The following is a 20,647-nucleotide window of genomic DNA, read 5'->3' as shown; positions in this document are numbered from 1 at the left end:
GGCACTGAAGTACAGTGCGAACATTGGCTTGATGAGTGGCCAGATCTTTTGAGAAGATAAGGATGTCATCTAGATATGCTACGACCTTCGTATACAGGAGGTCACGAAGAATTTCATTAATTGTTCGTTGAAATACCGCAGGAGCATTACAAAGTCTGAAAGGCTTGACAAGATATTCATAATGCCCGTTTCTAGTGTTAAATGCCATTTTCCAAACATCCTCCGGGTGTATGTGAACCAGATTATAGGCGCCACGCAGATCCAGTTTGGTGAAAATGGTAGCGCCCTGGAGGCGATCGAACAGTTCCGAGATTAACGCAACGGGTATCTATCCTTTTGGGTTATAGCATTAAGGCCGCAGTAATCTATACATGGTCTCAAAGACCCATCCTTCTTTATGGCAAAGAAAAAGCCCGTGCCTGCCGGTGAGGTGGACTGGCGGATGAAACCCTTAGCCAGGTTCTCTTGAATGTATTCAGTCATTGCTTTGGTTTCTGGTACAGATAGCGGGTAGGTCCTACCCCTAGGAGGTGTGGTACCAGGCATCAACTCAATAGGGCAGTCAAACTTACACAGAGGTGGGAGGATATCTGTTGCGGTCCCGGTCGCAAGTCTCGCGACTGGGCCCTTACTTTCTCTTCTGGCCTGCCGGCGATGGGGTCCGCTACTCGCTGGGCCTACTCAGGCCTTCCCGCGGCGGTGTTTCCACGAGGGAGATGCCGCCGAGCCTCGGAACCATTCCCCTCCCCTCCTAGGTGCACGTGCGCAAGGAGGCACCTTCCCGCCAGACCGCGGGCCACCCCCAGAAGTGACATCAGATGCCAGCAGGGATTTAAGCCCTGCTGGCATCTGATGTTGCCTTGCAACGAGGTTCCCTGCCTTTGGTATTAGTTGCTGTGTTCCTGATTCCTGCTTTCATCTCTGCTTGGATCTTCTGTTGGTTCCTGTTCCCGGTCCCGCTTCAGTTCCAGCTTCGGATCTTCTGTTCCAGTTCCCGGTCCTGCTTCAGTTCCAGCTTCGGATCTTCTGTTTCAGTCCCAGGTCCCGCTTCAGTTTCAGCTCCGTATCTTCCTTTCCTGTACCTGCCTCTGCTCACTTCCAGCTCCGGGTTCCCCGTGGCTCTCGAACCCGCTTCTGCTCCGGTTCACAGTTCCTGGTTCCGGATTCCTCTTGGCTTGCTTCCCTGGTTCCTGACTCCAGCTTGCTTTCGACTCTCCGTGTCTGCCGCCCGCCTTGACCTTGGTTTGCCATCTCGTCTACCCACTAAGTCCCAGCGGCTCGGGTCCTCACGGGCTCCTCCTGGGGGGATCTCGGGCTTTCAGGGTGAAGACTTCGGCTCTATGTCCATCTTGGCTCCGCCTTCCGGCCTACTTCATCACAACGGAGTTCTCTTCTTCATTCATCCCACTCCGTCAGGCCGGTCCAAGGGTCCACCGTTCCGTCCATAACAGTTTGTAAGGCCATGGACCCGGCGGACATATCTGGTCTTCAGGCCATTCCTGGAATGGCTCAGCGCTTGCAGTAGCAGCAACACTGCCTGGACGTACTTGCTGCCACCGAACACTTGGCAAACCGTTTGGATGCCACGCCTTCAGAACCTCCCCTGGTGCCGCCTCCTGCTTCTGTGGTGAATGTGAGCACGCCAACTCAGCTACCTGCACCTTCTCGCTACTCTGTGGAGGCTAAAGTTTGCCGAAGGTTCTTGAACCAATGTTACATTAGGTTTTCTCTCTTACCCAACCAGTTCCCTACTGACTCCGTGAAAGTGGCATACATCCTGTCTCTGCTAGATGGGAAAGCGCTGACTTGGGCCTCATCCATGTGGGAATGAAATGACCCCTTACTAAACAATTTGCAACAGTTCGTAACCAGCTTCAAACAAGCCTTCGATGAACCCGCACGCTTGTCCACAGCAACATCGGAGTTATTACAGTTACGACAAGGATCCCGCTCCTTGGCAGATTACGCAATTGAATTCCATACTCTCGCCCTAGAAGTAGGGTGGCGAGAGAATAGTCTGTGAGGAGTCTTTCTGGAGGGCCTGTCGGCACGTATCAAGGACGAGTTGGCAGCCCGGGATATCCCTGACGATATCAATGGGATAATCGACTTGGCTGGACGAATTGACCGCCGATTACAGCAGAGGGCAAAGGAAGGGCGTCCGATTCGTCTAGACCCATGACATCTGTGTCAAGCCAAGGAGCAGCACGCTCTGAAGGGTCAGCGGAGGAGCCCATGCAGTTGGGACGCACTCCATTGACTGCAGAAGAGAGGCGACATCGCCAAACCTTGGGCTTGTGTCTCTATTGTGGCAACAAGGGCCACTTTTTAGCCCAATGTAAAGAGCGTCCGGAAAACGCCAAAGCCTAGGATGTACCGGGGAGCTCTCCCTAGGCTGCGTCAACTCAGCTCCTCAATGTACTGTTCCTATTACCTTGGATTACCCTGGTAGATCTTTTGAGAATCTCGCCTTCATTGACTCTGGGGCAGGTGGGAATTTTATTTTGTCTGATCTGGTACAACATCTTCGAATTCCCATTCTTCCACGTGAAACTCCTTTACGGATCACTTCTATCTGTGGAACACTCCTTCCAGGAAGTATCTCTGCCTCCGCGGTTCCTCTCACTCTCCATACCGGAGTCTTGCACTCTGAAGAGATTTCCTTTCTGATCTTGGAAAAAGCAGTCCACCCCATAGTACTGGGATTATCATGGTTACAGCAACACTCTCCAGTCATCCATTGGGACACTTTACAGATTGCGGAATGGAGCTCCTTTTGTTTCACCAATTGTCTCAAAGTTCTGTGTGTACCATGCATCTCCCTGCTGCACACTTCCGTTTCACCTCCTGCATCCTACACGGACTTTGCAGATGTATTTTCCAAGAAGAAAGCGGAGATTCTGCCACAACATCGTCCCTTTGACTGTGCGATAGAACTGTTACCCGGGACCACGCCACCTCGAGGGAGGGTGTATCCTTTATCCCTGCCAGAGACACGAGCCATGTCTGAGTACATTGCCGAGAACCTCGCTAGAGGATTCATCAGACCCTCCAAGTCACCTGCAGGGGCGGGTTTTTTCTTTGTAAGGAAAAATGATGGTTCTCTAAGGCCGTGCATCGACTATAGAGGCCTTAACACCATTACCAAGCGAGACTGCTACCCTCTCCCGCTAATTCCTGAACTCCTAAACACGTTACAAGGAGCCAGGATCTTCACCAAGCTGGATCTGCGGGGTGCTTACAACTTGGCTCGGATTCGTCCTGGTGACGAGTGGAAGACTGCCTTTAACACCAGGAAAGGGCATTATGAGTACCTAGTGATGCCGTTTGGATTATGCAACGCCCCGGCAGTCTTCCAACATTTTATGAACGAAGTACTTCATGACTTACTACATTCTTCAGTCATTGTATACTTGGACGATGTGCTAATTTATTCCCGGGACCTGGAATCGCAACAACAGCACGTAAGACAAGTATTGCAAATTCTCAGAGACAATCACTTGTATGCAAAGCTTGAAAAGTGCATGTTTGAACAGGAGTCTCTTCCATTCCTGGGATATATAGTATCGGCAACTGGGTTCCAGATGGACCCCGAGAAAGTGGCAGCTATTAAAGATTGGCCTCGCCCAAGAGGGTTAAAAGCCCTGCAGCGTTTTATCGGATTTGCAAATTTTTATAGACACTTCATTCCTCACTATTCCCTCAGGGTGGCTCCACTCATTGGCCTCACTAGAAAGGGGGCTGATGCTGTGGAATGGCCGGAAGCGGCTTGTCAAGCATTTGAAGACCTTAAAAAGGCCTGTTTACTAGATACTTGCCTATGCCTGTTACGATCCCTCCTGTGGTTGCCCCTCAGGAGGCATCTTACCTTTTCTTTGGAGGCCGCTCTGAAGCCAGGACCTCGCTTGAGCAAGTGTCCAGGATGGGCTCCAGGGCCTGGGAGGCCTCGTTGTTCCAGGGGCCTGCCTGAGGCTGCCTGTGTGTGTTTGGACTTCCTGGTTCCGGCCACGCCCTTCTCCTAGGGGCGAGCCCACTGCTCCTCTCCACAGTTATAGGGCCAGCGAGGGGCGGACCATCTAGACTCCTCCCAGGGAGTTGCCTGTTTCTGGACTATAAAAACCTTGCTTCTGCATTCATATTTTGCCTTGCATGGAGTTACAAGACTCTGGTTGTCCTTGCTTCCAGCGCTCCGTCTGGCCTCTCCTCCAGCTTCGTGTCCTTGTCTTGCATGCCCTGATGTTCCTTGACATTCCATAGTGTTTGTTCTGCCCTTGATGTTTTTAACTCTGCTTTCGGCTGCCAGGAGTGCAGCACCTGCTTCCGGCTGCCAGGAGTGCAGCAACCTACCTTGACTGACAAGAGTGCAGTACATTCCCGAGACTGCGTATTGCAGCATTGCCTTTCCTGCGCTGCTTCCGCTCCCGAGGTTGTGGGACAGGGTGGTTCACGACCAGACCAGCCGTGCTGGCTGTGTAGGGCGCCCTGAGGGACAGTGCCATCGTCATCCTTCCTGTTTGTGTCAGCGTCCATGTCCATGGTATCCTGCTTCAGTGTCCGTCTACATCCATGGTATCCTGCTTCAGCGTCTTTCTACGTCTATGGTTCCCCAGTCTTCGTCTCCTGCTTTGGACCTTCGTCTGCCCACGTCCCGTGTCCGGCCTGCTGCCTTGTGCCATCCCAGCGGCAGGTCCGAAAGGGCCGGGAACGATCGGAGGACCGTTCAACTCCAACATTCCACATGTTGGTTCCCGAGGCATGCAGGTCCGGCTGGGGGCCGGGTCCACGCTCACCTACCCTTGGTGCGGGGTCGTGCCAGGGGCCCAAGGACACACTAAAACCCAGACGGGGATCGCTCCGCAGCGCCCCCGTTTGGTAACAGGGCCACCCAGATCCACTTTGGCCTTTTATAGTGGAGGTGGACGCATCCCACCGTACTCATCCAAAACACCAGTTCGTGAAAACTATTACCATGCTCGTACTTCTCCAAAAAATTCTCTGCAGCCGAATGTAACTACAGTATTGGAGATAAGGAACTTTTGGCAATCAAGTTGGCTTTTGAAGAATGGAGACATTGGCTGGAGGGGGCTGCACATCCTGTCACAGTCTACATGGACCACAAAAATTTGGACTTCCTATTTCAGGCACAACGCTTAAACCCCAGGCAAGCTCGTTGGTCCCTTTTCTTCAACCGCTTTAACTTTGTGCTTCGCTACCGGCCCGCATCCAAAAACGTTCGGGCAGACACATTAACTCATACCTCGGAGCTGGAGGAGGAGGGGGAACTTCCCCAGTATATTTTAGACCCAGCAAGAATCAATTTATCCAGTACGATTGTAAGTCCTCTAGGGAGGACTGTTGTTCCACGACGCTCTAGAAGGAGAGTTCTGATTTGGGCCCACGACTCTCTTACAGGCGGCCATACTGGCTGCGAGAGAACGCTTGATCTGCTAAATCGCTATTACTGGTGCCCAACATAAGGCAAGATGTTCGCGCTTATGTCAGTTCATGCCCCACCTGCGCTAAGCAAAAGCCTTGAACTGGAAAACCTTGTGGCCTGCTGCAACCTTTACCCATATCTGTGGAACCCTGGACTCACAATGCCACGGATTTTGTGGTAGACCTGCCTGTTTCGGAGGGGAACACAGTCATCTGGGTAGCCATGGACCATTTCTCCAAAATGGTCCACTTTGTCCTGCTTCCCAAGTTACTGTCTGCACCAGAACTGGCCCAGCTCTTTGCACAACATGTCTTTCGAATTCATGGTCTTCCTCAAGATATAGTTTCTGATCGAGGACCCCAGTTCACGGCCCGCTACTGGAGGGCATTATGTAAAAAGTTTGATGTACAACTTAATTTACCTACAGCCTTCCATCCCCAAAGTAATGGGCAAACTGAACGCACCAATCACTCTCTGAAGACGTTTCTCCGCACATTTGCCAATGAAAGACAAGATAACTGGGTAAAGCTACTGCCCTGGGCCGAGTTCGCCTTTAATAACCATACTCATTCAGTTACTCGAGAATCACCTTTTCCAACAGTATTTGGCAAGCAACTCAAGCCACCGTTACCTTTGCCCAAACCTAGTCCTTCTGCAGCTGTTCTACTCTCTGCTCAATAGTTGCACAGTCTCTGGGTCTCTATACAAGGTAGCTCACCAAAGCGGCAGGCATTGCTAAGAAGTGGGCAGACCGACACCGACAACCTGCACCGGTCTTCCTCCCCGGTGATCAAGTCTGGTTCAGCACCAAAAATATACATCTTCAGGTCCCATCTCGCAGATTGGCCCCAAAGTACTGTAGACCGTTTCGTGTTGCGGAAAGAGTGGGCTTGGTGTCTTACCGACTACGTCTTCCTTCTTCCATGTGCATCCACAATGTGTTTCACGTCTCCTTGCTTAAACCTCTCATTCTCTCCAGGAACCATCACAGACTTCCAGACTCCATTGACCCGCCTGTTCAGGACGATCCAACCTATCAGGTTCGTGATGTTCTTGATGTTCGTTTTCACCATTGGCGATGGGAATACCTGCTGGCCTGGGAGGGATGTGGTCCTGAAGAGAGCACTTGGGAGCCAGCCCATCACATCTTGTACAAATCCCTGCTTCATCAATTCCATCTGGATCACCCCGGTAAACCTGGTCCTTCTAGAGGGGGCGCAAGAGGGGGGTATTGTTGCGGTTCTGGTCGCAGGTCTCGCGACCGGGCCCTTACCTTCTCTTCCGGGCTGCCAGCGACAGGGTCCGCTACTCGCTGGGCCTACTCAGGCCTTCCCGCGGCGGCGCCTCCATGAGGGAGAAGCCGCCAAGCCTCGGAACCAGGCCCCTCTCCTCCTAGGCGTCAGACGCTGGCAGGGATTTAATCCTGGCATCTAACTAACCATGTTGCCTTGCAACGAGGTTCCCTGCCTTGGGTATTAGTTGCTGAGTTCCTGATTCCTGCTTTCATCTTTGCTTGGATCTTCTGTTGGTTCCTGTTCCTGGTCCAGTTTCAGTTCCAGCTTCGGATCTTCTGTTCCAGTTCCCGGTCCCGCTTCAGTTCCAGCTTCGGATCTTCTGTTCCAGTTCCCGGTCCCGCTTCAGTTCCAGCTTCAGATCTTCTGTTCCAGTTCCAGGTCCCGCTTCAGTTCCAGCTTCGGATCTTCTGTTCCAATTCCCGGTCCCGCTTCAGTTCCAGCTCCGGATCTTCTGTTCCAGTCCCAGGTCCCGCTTCTGTTTCAGCTCCGGATCTTCCTTTCCTGTACCTGCCTCTGCTCAGTTCCAGCTCCGGGTTCCTCGTGGCTCTCGATCCTGCTTCTGCTCCGGTTCATGGTTCCTGGTTCCGGATTCCTCTTGGCTTGCTTCCGACTCTCCGTGTCTGCCACCCACCTCGACCTTGGTTTGCCATCTCGTCTACCCACTGTTGTCACCTAAGTCCCAGCGGCTCGGGTCCTCACGGGCTCCTCCCGGGGGGATCTCAGGCTTCCAGGGTGAAGACTTCGGGTCTACGTCCATCTTGGTTCTGCCTTACGGCCTTCTTCATCACAGCGGAGTTCTCTTCTTCATTCTTCCCACTCCGTCAGGCCGGTCCAAGGGTCCACTGTTCCGTCCGTAACAATATCTGCCTTCTGCTTCGAAAAGACGTCTTTGAAGTTCACATATAGAGGCGGAATACCGGAAGCAGTCACCACACGGGGAATCACAGGAGAAGGTACCACCTTCTTGAGACGCTATTGACGACAGGCTGGGCTCCACTCGAAGAGCTGTAAGGTTCCCCAATCAAACTGGGGAGAGTGGTGCTGGAGCCAGGGTAATCCCAAAACCAATGGATGGATGGACTTCTCTAACACAAATAGTTCATCCTCCTCTTCGTGTAGGGCTCCAGTGAGAAGACAGAAGGGTGCCGCCACTTGGGAATCCTTCTGTGTAGCAGTTCACTATGGATAGAGGCGATGTGTGACGGTGTCTCAATGGTACAAGTGGAGATGCCTAGGAGGTGTACCAAGTCCTTTAGAATAAAGCTCCCACCTGCTGGAAAAGAGCTAGAGTCCCAAGTCAGGGTGACTGGCAGAGACAGTTGAGGGGCTGGAGTAGTAGCGCCCAAGTTCAGGACCCCCACTGAACTTAGGCCTGGAAGTTTCCTGGTCGGACAGGACAAGACAGGAGGCAGTGGCCAGAAGCCCCGCAGTACAGGCACATACCCAAATGCCTCTGTCTAAGGCGTTCCTCCGGAGTAAGGTGCCCTCAACCCAGCTGCATGGGTTCTTCCGTCTTGGTAGATGGCGGGACTCCGCTGGTCGCAGACCCTGCTGCATGTGGAGAACAAGAACGCTCCGCAGCAAGTCGTCAGGGTGTCCGAACTTCACAGTGACGCTCCTGGTGGTGGTGGTCAATACAGCCTGCCAGAATGATAAGATCCTCTAAAGAAGAAGGTAACTAGTGGGTTGCGAGTTCATCTTTTAGTTGGGATGAAAGACCATCCAAATAAATGGTTCGAAGGCAATCCTCTTGCCAAGACAGTTCTGTGGCAAGAGTCCGAAAGTCGATAGTGTAATCATTAAGAGTCCATTGACCTTGCCGCAGATGTAGAAGACTGGTACTAGCTGCAGCCTGCCTCACTGGGTCATCAAATGTCTGACGGAAGACAGCCACAAAACATGACAGCTCTTGAAGAAGAGCGTCTGAACGTTCCCACAAAGGAGAAGCCCATGCCAGCACCTTGCCTTCCAAATGAGAGAGAATGAAGGCTGTAGAGCAAATTGCATATAGCAGAGTCGAGAGTCCCTGTTAAAGTGAGGTGGAGCAGGTAGGGCCAGCAGAACCCTAGAGGGCGAGGGTACAGATGATGGGCTGACTAGTGCAGACATCAGTGCTGTAGTTCCAGCATGGGTATCTACTCTAGCATGGAGACGCTCAACGGAGGAGGCCAGTGCCTCTAGGAACCGCTGCTGTTCCTGGATCTTCAGAGACAGGCCTGGAATGGCCTGGAGGGTGGAAGGCTCCACCGAGCCCATAGCCTTGGCAACCTGTTGCACTGGTGGTGGATCCTTGGCCCAAAGTGGGGTTGACGCTACCTGTAGGGCAAGCCCCATGGCTCCCCACCATCAGGAGGTAGAGCTGACTAGGAGACGGAGGCCAACTGGAGTCTCACCAGTACCAGCCCTCGTTCCCCACAGGTTGAGTCCTTGGGTGCCGGGGCCAGCTGGCCCTAGGCGGGCCTCTGTGTGATGACTCCCAGTAGAAGAGGTGCAAAGGTTGCCGGGAACCAGCAGAGGTATTACGGGGCCGACATAGGTCCGGACAAGGCAGGAATCCAGAGACCCGGGTACCAATAGGAACAGGGCAGAGACAGGGGGCGCCAGGTAGGAGAGGGAGAAGCCTAAAGGCCAAGTCCAGGTAGAGATTGTTATAATCTGCTATGCTGATGGAAGGAGCAATCAGATGGGAGTTAGCGATCTGTTATGAATTAGCTCCTGGAGTGGGAGGAGTTAGCAATCTGTTGTGCTCAGCTCCTGAAGTGGGAGGAGTGAGCAATCTGTTGTAAATCTGTTGCTGGATACTCCTGTTGGGAAGGAGTCAGCAATCTGTTATGAGTCACTGTGTGGTGTTAGCATTCAGTTAGGGATTGGCTCCCATGGAAGGAGGAGTTTAGCAATCTGATATGCTCCATAGGCGGAACTAGCAATCTTGTTATGATATAGACTGCTGAACTGGCAATCTGTACCAGCAGAGTGCTAGAGAGGGTACTCAGCTGGAAAGGAATGTAAATAGGTGAATCCTTGGGCCGATGGCAGATGACAGCGCCCCCAGGAGGATATCCTGAGAGGGACCACCGGCTAGGCTTGGGTATGGAGACAGACACAGATAGTTCTTTTATTAAACAGGTTAGTAGAACCACCAGAGGTGGCAGTAGTGAGCTGATATGCCCGGCAGGGCTGAAGTCCCTCAGATACTGGAATTGCGATCCCAGGGTTGCTGAGCTGTAGAGAGACTCTAGATAGTGAATAGACAGGGCATGCTGTATTCATAGCCAGTAGTAGACAATCTCACATAGATTCTTAAGGAGGCTCAGAAGCTGGAAAGAGTTAGGCCTTCGAGGAGCGAATACCTGATCCAGGGAAAGCTCTGAGAGAGCGATGGTAACTCACGAATGTCTGTATCTGCGATAGCTTCCAGGCAGTAAAGAATCTTCAGAGTATTCAGGTACATGGGCCCTCGAGGAGCGAGTACCAGTTCCTATCTGCAATGTGAAATAGAGAAAATAGAGCGAGGCCCCCGAGGAGCGGGTACCTCTGGTAAGTCCGAAGAGGCAAAGTAGCTTGGACAAATCCAGTAAGCAATTCCAAATCCTTGTCCGTGTCTGAATTCGTGTCCTTGCTCATGTCCGATTCGTAGTCCGTGCTAACTCAAATCGTAAGCGAAAGTGAAGACCTTTTATGTTGGAAGCGGATGATGTCAATACAGGGGGATGCTCCTGAGGTTCACGCCCTTGCTGGTACATACTTCGGAGCGCGCGCGCCCTATGTTATCAGGAACATGGCGGATCCGCAGCGTCGAGCCAGTCAGGGGAAGCCGGGGAGAAGCGGCATGGAGATGCAGCGGCAGCAAGCCGTCTATCAGGCTCGGAGGGAGTTGCCACAGAAGTAGAGATGGTGGAGCGAGAGCGTAGAGCAGCCATGAACACACAGAGATTAAGGCGAGTCAAGGCAAGCTGGTGTCAGGGCAGGCGGCTGAGCAAGTCAAGGTACTAAGTCAGAGCAGAGCAAGAGTCAAGCCAAGGAAGCAGTCCAGAGTTGTAGTCCAACATAGCAAAGATCTAAGCCAGAGAATCAGTCCAACGAGACAAGGAAGGGACCAGGATACGGGTCAGTGGCAGGAACCAGGAACGGAGTCAGGATCAGGAACCAGAAACGAAGTCAGAATCAGGAACCAGGAACGATGGGCAACTAGCACATGAACAAACACGGAGACCTGTTGCCAAGGCAAGGAACTAGTGGTGGGGCCCTGCCTTAAATAGCAGGGAGCTGAGGAGGTCCGCGGAGGAGTCAGTTACAGCCTAGGCAGATGCCCACTGCTGCAAGCGAAGATGGTCCAGGTTTGGGTGCAGAGCTGCAAGGATGAGTAGGCCCAGACTTGGGCCTACAATGGGCGGGACATGCAACAGGAATGTGTTGTGAGAGAAATACTATACTAGTAGCACTAGCACCACAGCTAGTGTTGCGTTGCTCTAACAATACAATATTATGCTAGCTATACTGATACTGGGTCACAGACAACCAGACAGACAGATGGACAGACTTGACCTGTCCATAATCCATTCCTTTATTTTTCTTTCAGAAAGAATTCCTAAAGATTTTATCTAATATGGAGAATATATCTCAAAGAAATTGCAGGGTATTCAGGCTACAAACTCTTAAGGAGTTTTCTTGTGAAATTTTAAATTTCAATAGGAGAACAGATTTGTAGGTAAGCAATCACATTTACCTTTACACCTCTTAACCTATTGGTATTTCAAGAAGCATATATAGTGACCAGACAATCAAAACATAGGAATTTCATTGCAGCTCACTCTCTTAGTGGCTTCCTCCTAAGGTGACATATGATATGGGTGCCAACTATGACTTTTCACTACAGTGAATGTCCTGAAGAAAAGTGGACAGAATCAGGATTAGGAAAGGGAAATTACACATGGATATTGCATAATCAATCTCCATGTGTCATTTCCAGAACATAATTTTGCACCTGAGGCATGAACATATATGGGTTCTTTGTATCACTGTTCCACACATCAGCCAACTTTTCAAAGTGAAACTCCACATGTCTCCTCTTATCTCAGGTGGAAATTCCCATTTACCCTAGTCATTCTTTATATGTTAAATATTAATGTACCTGATTAACATAACTGCTTTCATTGTATTTGTTCAAAATCTGCTATATCCATCTTCAGAAAGGGAGTCAAAAATTGCTTTGGATTTATAAAGCTCATAATACTGCCTTAAGTTAGTCGTACAATATCATTCTTACTTTATATTCTTATGAAATACATTTGAAAAAGTGTTTCAAAGCTGTTTATAGCTACAAAATGATCTATCTTTAGCTATGATAGAATAATCTTAAAGCTGAATTGTTCTGTTGATAGTATTTATTGTTCAACTTACCACCTTCTACCACGTCTGAAATAGGTTTTTTCAATATGAAAGCCATGTTTCCCAGGACTGTAAAGATAGCGAATCCAGCAAGTAAACTAGTAAAGGCATTTATGCAACACATGATGGCAGCATCTAAATAGCAATTGTTGTTGAATTTATTGTAGGACGTCAAAGCTACTATTCCACCCCACGCCGTTGAAAGAGAATAGAAGACTTGAGTGGCAGCATCTTTCCAAGCCTAAAATATGAACATGTTGACATCAACTGTGAATTTGCAATACAAGGGAAATGGCTGGTAAATTCAGTATGATCAATAAATGAGTAATATCAATATCTGGTATGGATTGTATGGCACAGGAAAATCATCCACAGCAAATCCTTTTGTCTCTCTGTCTCCAACAGTGGCCAATCCAGGCCATAAGAACCTGGCAAGTACCCAAAAACTAAGTCTATCCCATGCTACTGATGCTAGTAATAGCAGTGGCTATTTTCTAAATCAACTTGATTAATAGCAGGTAATGGACTTCTCCTCAAGAACTTATCCAATCCTTTTTTAAATCCAGCTACACTAACTGCACTAACCACATCCCCTGGCAACACATTCCAGAGTTTAATTTTGCGTCGAGTGAAAAAGAACTTTCTCTGATTAGTTTTAAATGTGCCACTTGCTAACTTCATGGAGTGCCCCCTAGTCCTTCTATTATCCGAAAGAGCAACTAACCGATTCACATTTACCCATTCTAGACCTCTCATGATTTTAAATACCTCTATCATATCCCCCCCTCAGCTGTCTCTTCTCCAAGCTGAACAGTCCTAATCTCTTTAGTCTTTCCTCATAGGGGAGCTGTTCCATCCCTTTTATCATTTTGGTCACCCATGAAGTTAGCATGTGGCACATTTAAAACTAATCGGAGAAAGTTCTTTTTCACTCAATGCACAATTAAACTCAGGAATTTGTTGCCAGGGGATGTGGTTAGTGTATTTAGTGTAGCTGGGTTTGAATCTTGTATTTGTCCAATGTGTAATAAATTACAAAGGCAAAAAACTATATAAATTACTTGACAAGTGTCAAAGAATGATGCAGGGATAATCATGGGTGTACAAACCTTTGAATCTCACATGACAAATTACAAACACAGCAAGAACCGCATTTCATATGTCCATCAAAGGTATCACTAGGTGAAGTACTTGGTTTCAAATAGGAAGAGAGCAGTTTATCTCTTAGATTTGTAGCTTGCGTAGAGACCTTGCGGAGATGCTGGTTAAAACTATAAGGCATGGCTGCTCACACCTATTTCTGCACCATGTACAGTGGCAGAAATATGTTTTAATGATATGCACCTGAGAACCAGGGTGGTCATAGAATGTACATTTGGACTTTTGAAAAGCTGGTTCCGCTGCTTGACTGCTGTGGAGAAGCATCACAGTATTCACCAGAGAAAGTAGTGGATATCATCATGTGTGCTGTATGCTCCATAACATCATCCTTTGGGATGACACTCATTTGGACGTGGATACGGACCTTGGGCCAGAGCCGAATATGTTTGCACCTGCTGTGAACAAAATAGCATGGAAAGGGGGAATGAGCTCTGCCGCAAGGTCATAGAGGACTATTTCAGAACTATGTTTTTAATCATGATTGAGGGAGATGAGTTGATAGGGATGGGGATGGTTGTATGGTTGTATGGAAGAGATTCTAATTCCAATATTTGTCTCTTCTCAGATTGGCACGAACTTTAGTGAAGATGAATGCCAGGAGAAACACACACTGTGGCCATCTACGAGTTTTTATATATATTTTTAATATATTCTGAATTTTAATATGATTTTAATATAACATTTTTAATGACTGAATGGTTTCCTTCATTGGTGTGACTCCATTTTATCACAGGCCTGTCATCCTTGGGCCTGAATTTCCTGTGGAAATCCCTGGCCCAAGGAAGCCCAGTCTGTAATGCCCATGACAAACCCTTTGTACTTGGCCCAGGGATTTCCACAACAGAGTATGGAAACATTTTAAGATTGTTTATTTCACTTCAAAAGCAATTGCAGAAGTAAAAATTTAAGAGTGACTTCAGAGCAATTGCATAAAGTTGAATATTCAGCTAGAGTCCATTAAAATTTGAAGAACTATGAAGACAGCCTGGGAAACAGAGCATAGAATACAAGGTAGCATATGCAGCGAAAGACCATAAATGTAATCAACAGATCCATAAATGGGAGAAACATTTGGAAGATCCATTGCCAACAGCCTGCTAAGCAGATGAAGCAGCCACCGTCTGAAGGAAGAGTTGTAGGCAATGTACTGTTTCAGCAAATCAGTGGCAATGAGTGAGCAGGGGTGGAGTCACTGTTTCTGCAAACTGACGTGATGCACCCACTTGCAAAAAGAAGGGCAGAGAAAAACAAAAGTGAGAAATAAAAATCAGAAGCCTAGAGATGACCCATCCGGTGTCCACTGTGGAACCAGCAAAAATGGTACACAGGAATGTTGGTGTGCACAGACTTGTGGAAGGAGAGGAGACCTGATGCAGTGAGTGACAACTCCAATGAGGCATCCAAGTGGAAGTGGAAGAAGTGTTCTTGTAGAGACAAAGCACCCGAGGGAATGAAGCAAGAGCAGGAGTATAACTACCATTTCTGCTACTGCAGTGCTGATTGCTGATGATACACCCACCTGTAAAAAAAGAAAAAGTAAAGAAAAACAAAAGTGAGAAATGCAAGTCTGAAGCCCACAAGGGTGATCATCCAGCACTCATTAGGGCAAATAGTCATGGGAAAAGAGGAGACCAGCACTGGTAGCGTGGCAAGCAATGGTTCAAACGAAGCATCTGAGTGGGCTTCCCCAGAATCACACCATTGGAAAATGCAGCCACTCCTATCATGTAGTCCTAAGAGGATAGTGCAGTGAGGAAACCCTTCATGGCAATTCTGGAGACCATACCCTAGTTGATATGCACTTGTAACCCGACACCTGCATGTTGGCATTCTTGACACCAGCATCTCCACTTCAGTTTACCATTGGCAGTTGACAGCTAAAATCCAGAAGTTGGGTTACGTTGCTATTCCCAAGGGAGATGGTTTCTGAGGCTGTCATTGGTTGTCTGGCACTGCAGTTGACTGCGGGATAGTCATTGATGGAACAGCATGAGCCTAAAAACAAAATTGGACCATATGAAAGGGTCCAACTCTGACCTGGTGTCAGCTGGAGGAGAGGTGTGACCAGGAAAGCTATCAGCAAACCTATGTGCTAGCAATTGGTCACAGAAGAGAACTGAGAGAGTCATCGGTGGTCTAGTATGGCAGTTGATATGGGATAAGTTCACACAAAAGATGGAGCAAGACTGCACTCAACAGCAGTAATATGAAAGATATAAGTGCAGAAAAAACTTTTTGGTCTGATTTATATATAGTCTTTATTTTCTTTTCAAACAACGGCTGCTTCTTTTAGTACAATGAAAATTTTCCAACAAAATCCCCCAACACGGACCGTGTTTCGCCAGTCCGGCTGCCTCGGGGGAGTACTTTTAACACATAAGCATCTGTTGTCATCATAGGTCTTACATACATGTAAGACCTATGATGACAACAGATACAAGGGGGGTACTTTTAACACACAAGCATCTGATGACAACAGATGCTTGTGTGTTAAAAGTACCCCCCCGAGGCAGCCGGACTGGCGAAACACGGTCCGTGTTGGGGGATTTTGTTGGGAAATTTTCGTTGTACTAAAAGGAGCAGCCGTTGTTTGAAAAGAAAATAAAGACTATATATAAATCAGACCAAAACGTTTTTTCTGCACGTATATCTTTCAGTTGACTATGGGATAGTCATTAGCAGCCGGCATAAGGCCAGGTCCAGCTATAGTCAGTGTGACCTTGGCCTGTTTTTCCTCAAAAAGGGCCACTAAATATATATTTTTTTCAGCAAGGAGGTGGAATGAGGCTTTTGCTTTTTTGAAATCCTCCCCTAGCTTTAGCCCCATCTTTTTGTGAGAGGCTTGTATGGGATATAAAAATCCCCCCAAGCATGGTCAGTTTCAGAGGGTTGGGAACTGACAAAAAGGAAAGAACCAAAGATCATCCTTGATCTCAAATGAGAGGAAAGGAGATACAGAGAGGAATCAGGAGAGAGAGAAATAGGGGTTGGAGTTGTACTGTTTTGGTCCATAAGCCTCACTCCTTGGGGTGTTTTGGATCAGAACGAAGAGAAGGAATTTGCTGCAGATTACTAAAGCATTATTTGTGGATTTTGACCAGTCTGGAAGGAAGAGTTTGCCTCCTTGTATCCAGAAGGGCTGGGTCATTACTTATTGCCCAAACTTCAAGAAACAGGCAAGGGTGAAAAGAATTTGAGAGACTTTGAGAGTTTTGGACATATATTGGGATTTTTCTTAGACTAGGGTGGATGCTGGAGTCCATTTTTGAGCTTGGAGGTGGTTTTGTTTTTTTTTAATCTTCTGGCCAGTTTATGCTAGAGATGCATTCCAGATACCCTACCCTCCAAAGGAAAGGGTTGTGAAGCATGGATGGTGGAGCAGCAGGGAGGGGACCAGTAAGAAGACCTAGAATAGACAAGGATACGTTGATTTTTCTGACTCTTATAATGTTTTATGCTGTTTCTGATTTTCACCATACTTGTCTAGAACCTTATTTTTAACCTACAGTAAACTTTTTGTTGAACACCAATTGGACTCATTTTATTTTTCCTTTTGGCTTCCAGTGTTGTATGGATCGTGAGTGGATTAGATATTGTTCCCTGACACCTGGGTTTCTGTGTTTATTTTTTATGTGGTTTCTGTGGTCTCTCCTGCACCTTTATTGGCACCCCTGAGGCTGAAAGAAATGGAGTTTTCCCCATCTTTGCTTAGGGCCTTGGAAATGTATCTTTACCCTTGCCAGATGAACCCTGGCAAATTTAGCTCCCGCTACATTTTATTTATTTATTTATTTATAGTTTTTTATATACCGCCGCTCATCAAAGATATCACGTCGGTGTACAATGAACAGGAACTTACGCCGGAGCGTTATACATTTAACAGGATTAAATAAGCATTATACATTTAACAAAAGTAAGAATATATATATTTGAACAAAAAACAAGTAGAATCTTTTAAAACAGAACTATCGTTTAGGATTAACTGAGCTGAGTTAAACAGAGCTGGAAAGTAAAGGGATTTTAGGAAATTAGGTATGAGGTTAGGGACAGGTTAGGAGGAGATGGAGTTATAATTAGGAGTGATAAGAGAGGGGAGAAAGCGCTTCAGGTGCAATTAAGAGCAAAAGTATGGAATGGTATTTACAGTAAGGACATAAAAAAGGGGAAATTAGAGATAGTGTAGAGAAAGGGGGTGTTGGGTAAATAAGGCAGGGCATAAAAAGGGGAAGAAAGACATATATATTCAGGTATAGGCATGTGTAAATAACCATGTCTTGAGTTTTTGCTTGAAAGTTTTGGGAGATGGCTCAAGGCGCAGTTCAGTGGGCAAGGTATTCCATAACAATGGGCCAGCAAAGGAAAGCGCTCGTGCTTTGGTGGAGGCATGGTTATATATTTTGGGTGAGGGGGTCTGTAATGTGGCGAGGTATTGATTTCTGGTAGGTTTAATAGAAGTTTGAAATTGCAGTGAATTATTAAACCATTTCATTTCAGGATTGTGGAGGGCTTTATGGATCAGTGTTAATGTCTTGTACTGTATGCGATATTGAATGGGGAGCCAGTGAAGGTCCTTCAAAACTGGCGTAATATGTTCCTTTGAGTTTGTGTTGGTAAGGATACGGGCTGCAGTGTTTTGCAGAATTTGTAAGGGGCGGATGGCATTTTTAGGTAGGCCTAGGAGGAGTGAATTGCAATAATCTGTTTTGGAAAACAACATGGCTTGTAAAACTGTCCGGAAATCAGATGCGTGAAGCAAGGGTTTCAATTTTTTGAGTGTATGTAATTTGAAAAAACATTCTTTAAGGATTGCACTGATAAATTTTTTGAGGGTCATTTGGTCATCAATAATGACTCCTAGGTCTCGGACTTGGTGAGAGAATTGTATGTGCGTTGGTGTTATAGGTAAGGTAGGCGAAGTATGTAATGGAGTAGGAGGAGATATGATCATGAGTTCTGTTTTTGTGGAGTTGAGGGCAAGTTGTAAGGAGGTTAATAGATTGTTGATAGCAGTGAGAGTAGTGTCCCAGATTTCAAGGGCTTTGGATATAGATTCTGTTACTGGAATAAGAATTTGTACATCATCAGCGTACAAAAAGTGTGGAAGTTTAAGGTTGGCGAGGAGATGGCAAAGCGGAAGAAGATAAATGTTAAAAAGGGTAGATGAAAGTGAAGAGCCTTGCGGGACTCCTTGCTTCAGGGGGATTTCTTTTGATAGGTGGTTGCCAATTTTGACTTTATAATTACGATTGGACAGGTAGGAAGTAAACCAGTTATGAGCGGTACCAGTTATTCCAATCTCGTGTAGGCGTTGGAGGAGAATTTGGTGGTTAACGGTATCAAAAGCCGCTGAAATATCCAGGATTACTAGAAGATGTAGTTGATTTCTATCTAGGCTTTTGAGAAGGTAATCAGACAGTGATAAGAGAAGAGTTTCAGTACTATGTAATTTACGAAACCCATATTGTGAGGAACAGTTCAGAGTGGTGGGGACTTGCCTCAAGAATACGCCCTATCTCCCTGAGCACCTTTCCCCTCTAGCTCAGCACACCACTCTCCTCCCACCCCTTCTCCCTTCCCAGGCTACACGTCACTGAATCATGCAGCACACTCCTCCTATCCTTTCTGTCACCATTTGCCTGCCTGTCATGCACATCCAATCCCTCATTCACACCTTCTCTGTCATGCTCCATTCTTCCCATAGCCATGAATACCTACTCCGCTCTTGAAGGAACCTAAACACAAAAGTGTCTAAAATACAAACAATCTTAGATCAACAATCAAATCACTCTAAAGATTCACTCAAGAGCATAGACAAAAGACAATAGGATGGGAAACAGGAAGGGAAAAACAAGCAGCAACAAAGACATCACTCAGCAATCGCAAAGTACCAATCAGAGTAACCATAACTCCTACAATAAGAAAACCTCCATTGCCTACACCAGAGCTTGCCTAACACCACCCAGCTCTGATAAAATGGTCCTGGAAGAGACAGTCTTCTATTTCCATGTATGGAGGAGTATCCAAGAAAACAGATGGACATCTATGCATATCAATTATATCACAAGTCAGCTTAGGTCACTTCTATCAACCATTAGGGAACACTGCAGAGTTTACACACTTGCGCCGGTATTCACTGAAGTTTTCTGCATGTCGGTTTTAATACAGGTTTTGGTGCACTTTTTGGGTTTACCACAGATTTTCAGATCTGGTTTAATTTTCATATCATTAGTTTATAGCATCAAGTGGGGCTACAATGTTTTTAATGTGTGCGGTATTAAAAATTCGGTGCTAAAATTTTGCATGGTTTTGATGTGGGTTTTATACATCAGCCCCAATATCCCTTACATTGTGAGATTTTGTTGAAAAAGGCAATAGACAAACCAAAGGTGTGACATCAGACATTTCTGAGACATTAAAAGGGTATCTTTTGCATAAAGAGCTTTTTTAAAAGCCTGCCCTGTTAGGCTATTACTCTGCACAGGTATCCCCTTTATAAAAACTTCTCAAACATCTCCTGAGCCTGTAATTTAAATTCAGCCACTGCGGAGGCACAATGTAGCCACAAAAATAACCGACGGGATATTGTCTCTGAACTGTTTAGGGTGATGGCTGTCATCTCTAAATAAATTGTTATGGTCAGAACTTTTCCTACAGATTGAAGTGTAAATACCCTCTAATGTATTCTTAATGAGAATGTTCAAAAGGAAATTTCCTAGGTACTTATCTGAGCAGTAAACTGTAAATTAATATCCTGAGAATTCAATCATTTAAAAAATTGCTGAATCTGTTGAGTCAGGCTAAATGAAAAAAATGTGTTATGTTTGGCACCTTGCGGGACAGCCCCACAAACTGCCTTACTCACCCTGATGCCGACAGAGGTTCTCTCTGACATCCAAACACCACCAAGCGCAGCACTGCACGCCGCCATGCCACCACTGTCCAAGCTCTCCCTAGGCATGTGCATGCCCAACATCCGGCCTCTTAAAAGGGCCCTTGGTGGGAAGACAGCCGTGGCACCCTCTGATGACAGCAGAGTTGTTTACTTGTAACAGGTGTTCTCCAAGAACAGCAGGATGTCACTCCTCACACATGGGTGACATCATCGGATGGAGCCCGGCCCAGGACTTTGATCTCAAAGATTCTAGAGCTTTCAAACATGCCCTACTGAACATGTGCAGCTGTAGTTATCACCCTACCTTCACCCTACATTTATTGAATCTACAATTCCCATTATAAATCCGAACCCATACTCTGATGTCACAGAAATGCTATCCTACTGGGACAAAACCATAACAAAGAATATAGATAACACAGCACCATTAAAAGCCTACAAGAAATCTTCTAAAACTATGTCGTTATGGATTTC

General features: G+C 47.0%; 1 protein-coding gene across 4 annotated transcripts in view; it reads right to left on the bottom strand.

Moving 5' to 3' along the window:
• LOC115094058 (sodium- and chloride-dependent neutral and basic amino acid transporter B(0+)-like) overlaps positions 1 to 20,647 on the bottom strand; it is a 271,756-nt gene that overhangs the window by 82,756 nt on the left and 168,353 nt on the right. For all 4 annotated transcript variants that reach the window (XM_029606716.1, XM_029606718.1, XM_029606719.1 and 1 more), the window contains exon 10: positions 12,133 to 12,361. In XM_029606716.1, the coding sequence (XP_029462576.1) occupies positions 12,133 to 12,361 (229 nt within the window). The remainder of the gene's footprint in view (positions 1 to 12,132; positions 12,362 to 20,647) is intronic.

The sequence above is a fragment of the Rhinatrema bivittatum genome, chromosome 6 (assembly GCF_901001135.1).
Source record: "Rhinatrema bivittatum chromosome 6, aRhiBiv1.1, whole genome shotgun sequence".
Lineage (NCBI taxonomy): Eukaryota > Metazoa > Chordata > Amphibia > Gymnophiona > Rhinatrematidae > Rhinatrema > Rhinatrema bivittatum.
The sequence above is the reverse complement of the archived record's forward strand: the minus strand, read 5'-3'. Positions and strand labels throughout refer to the sequence as shown.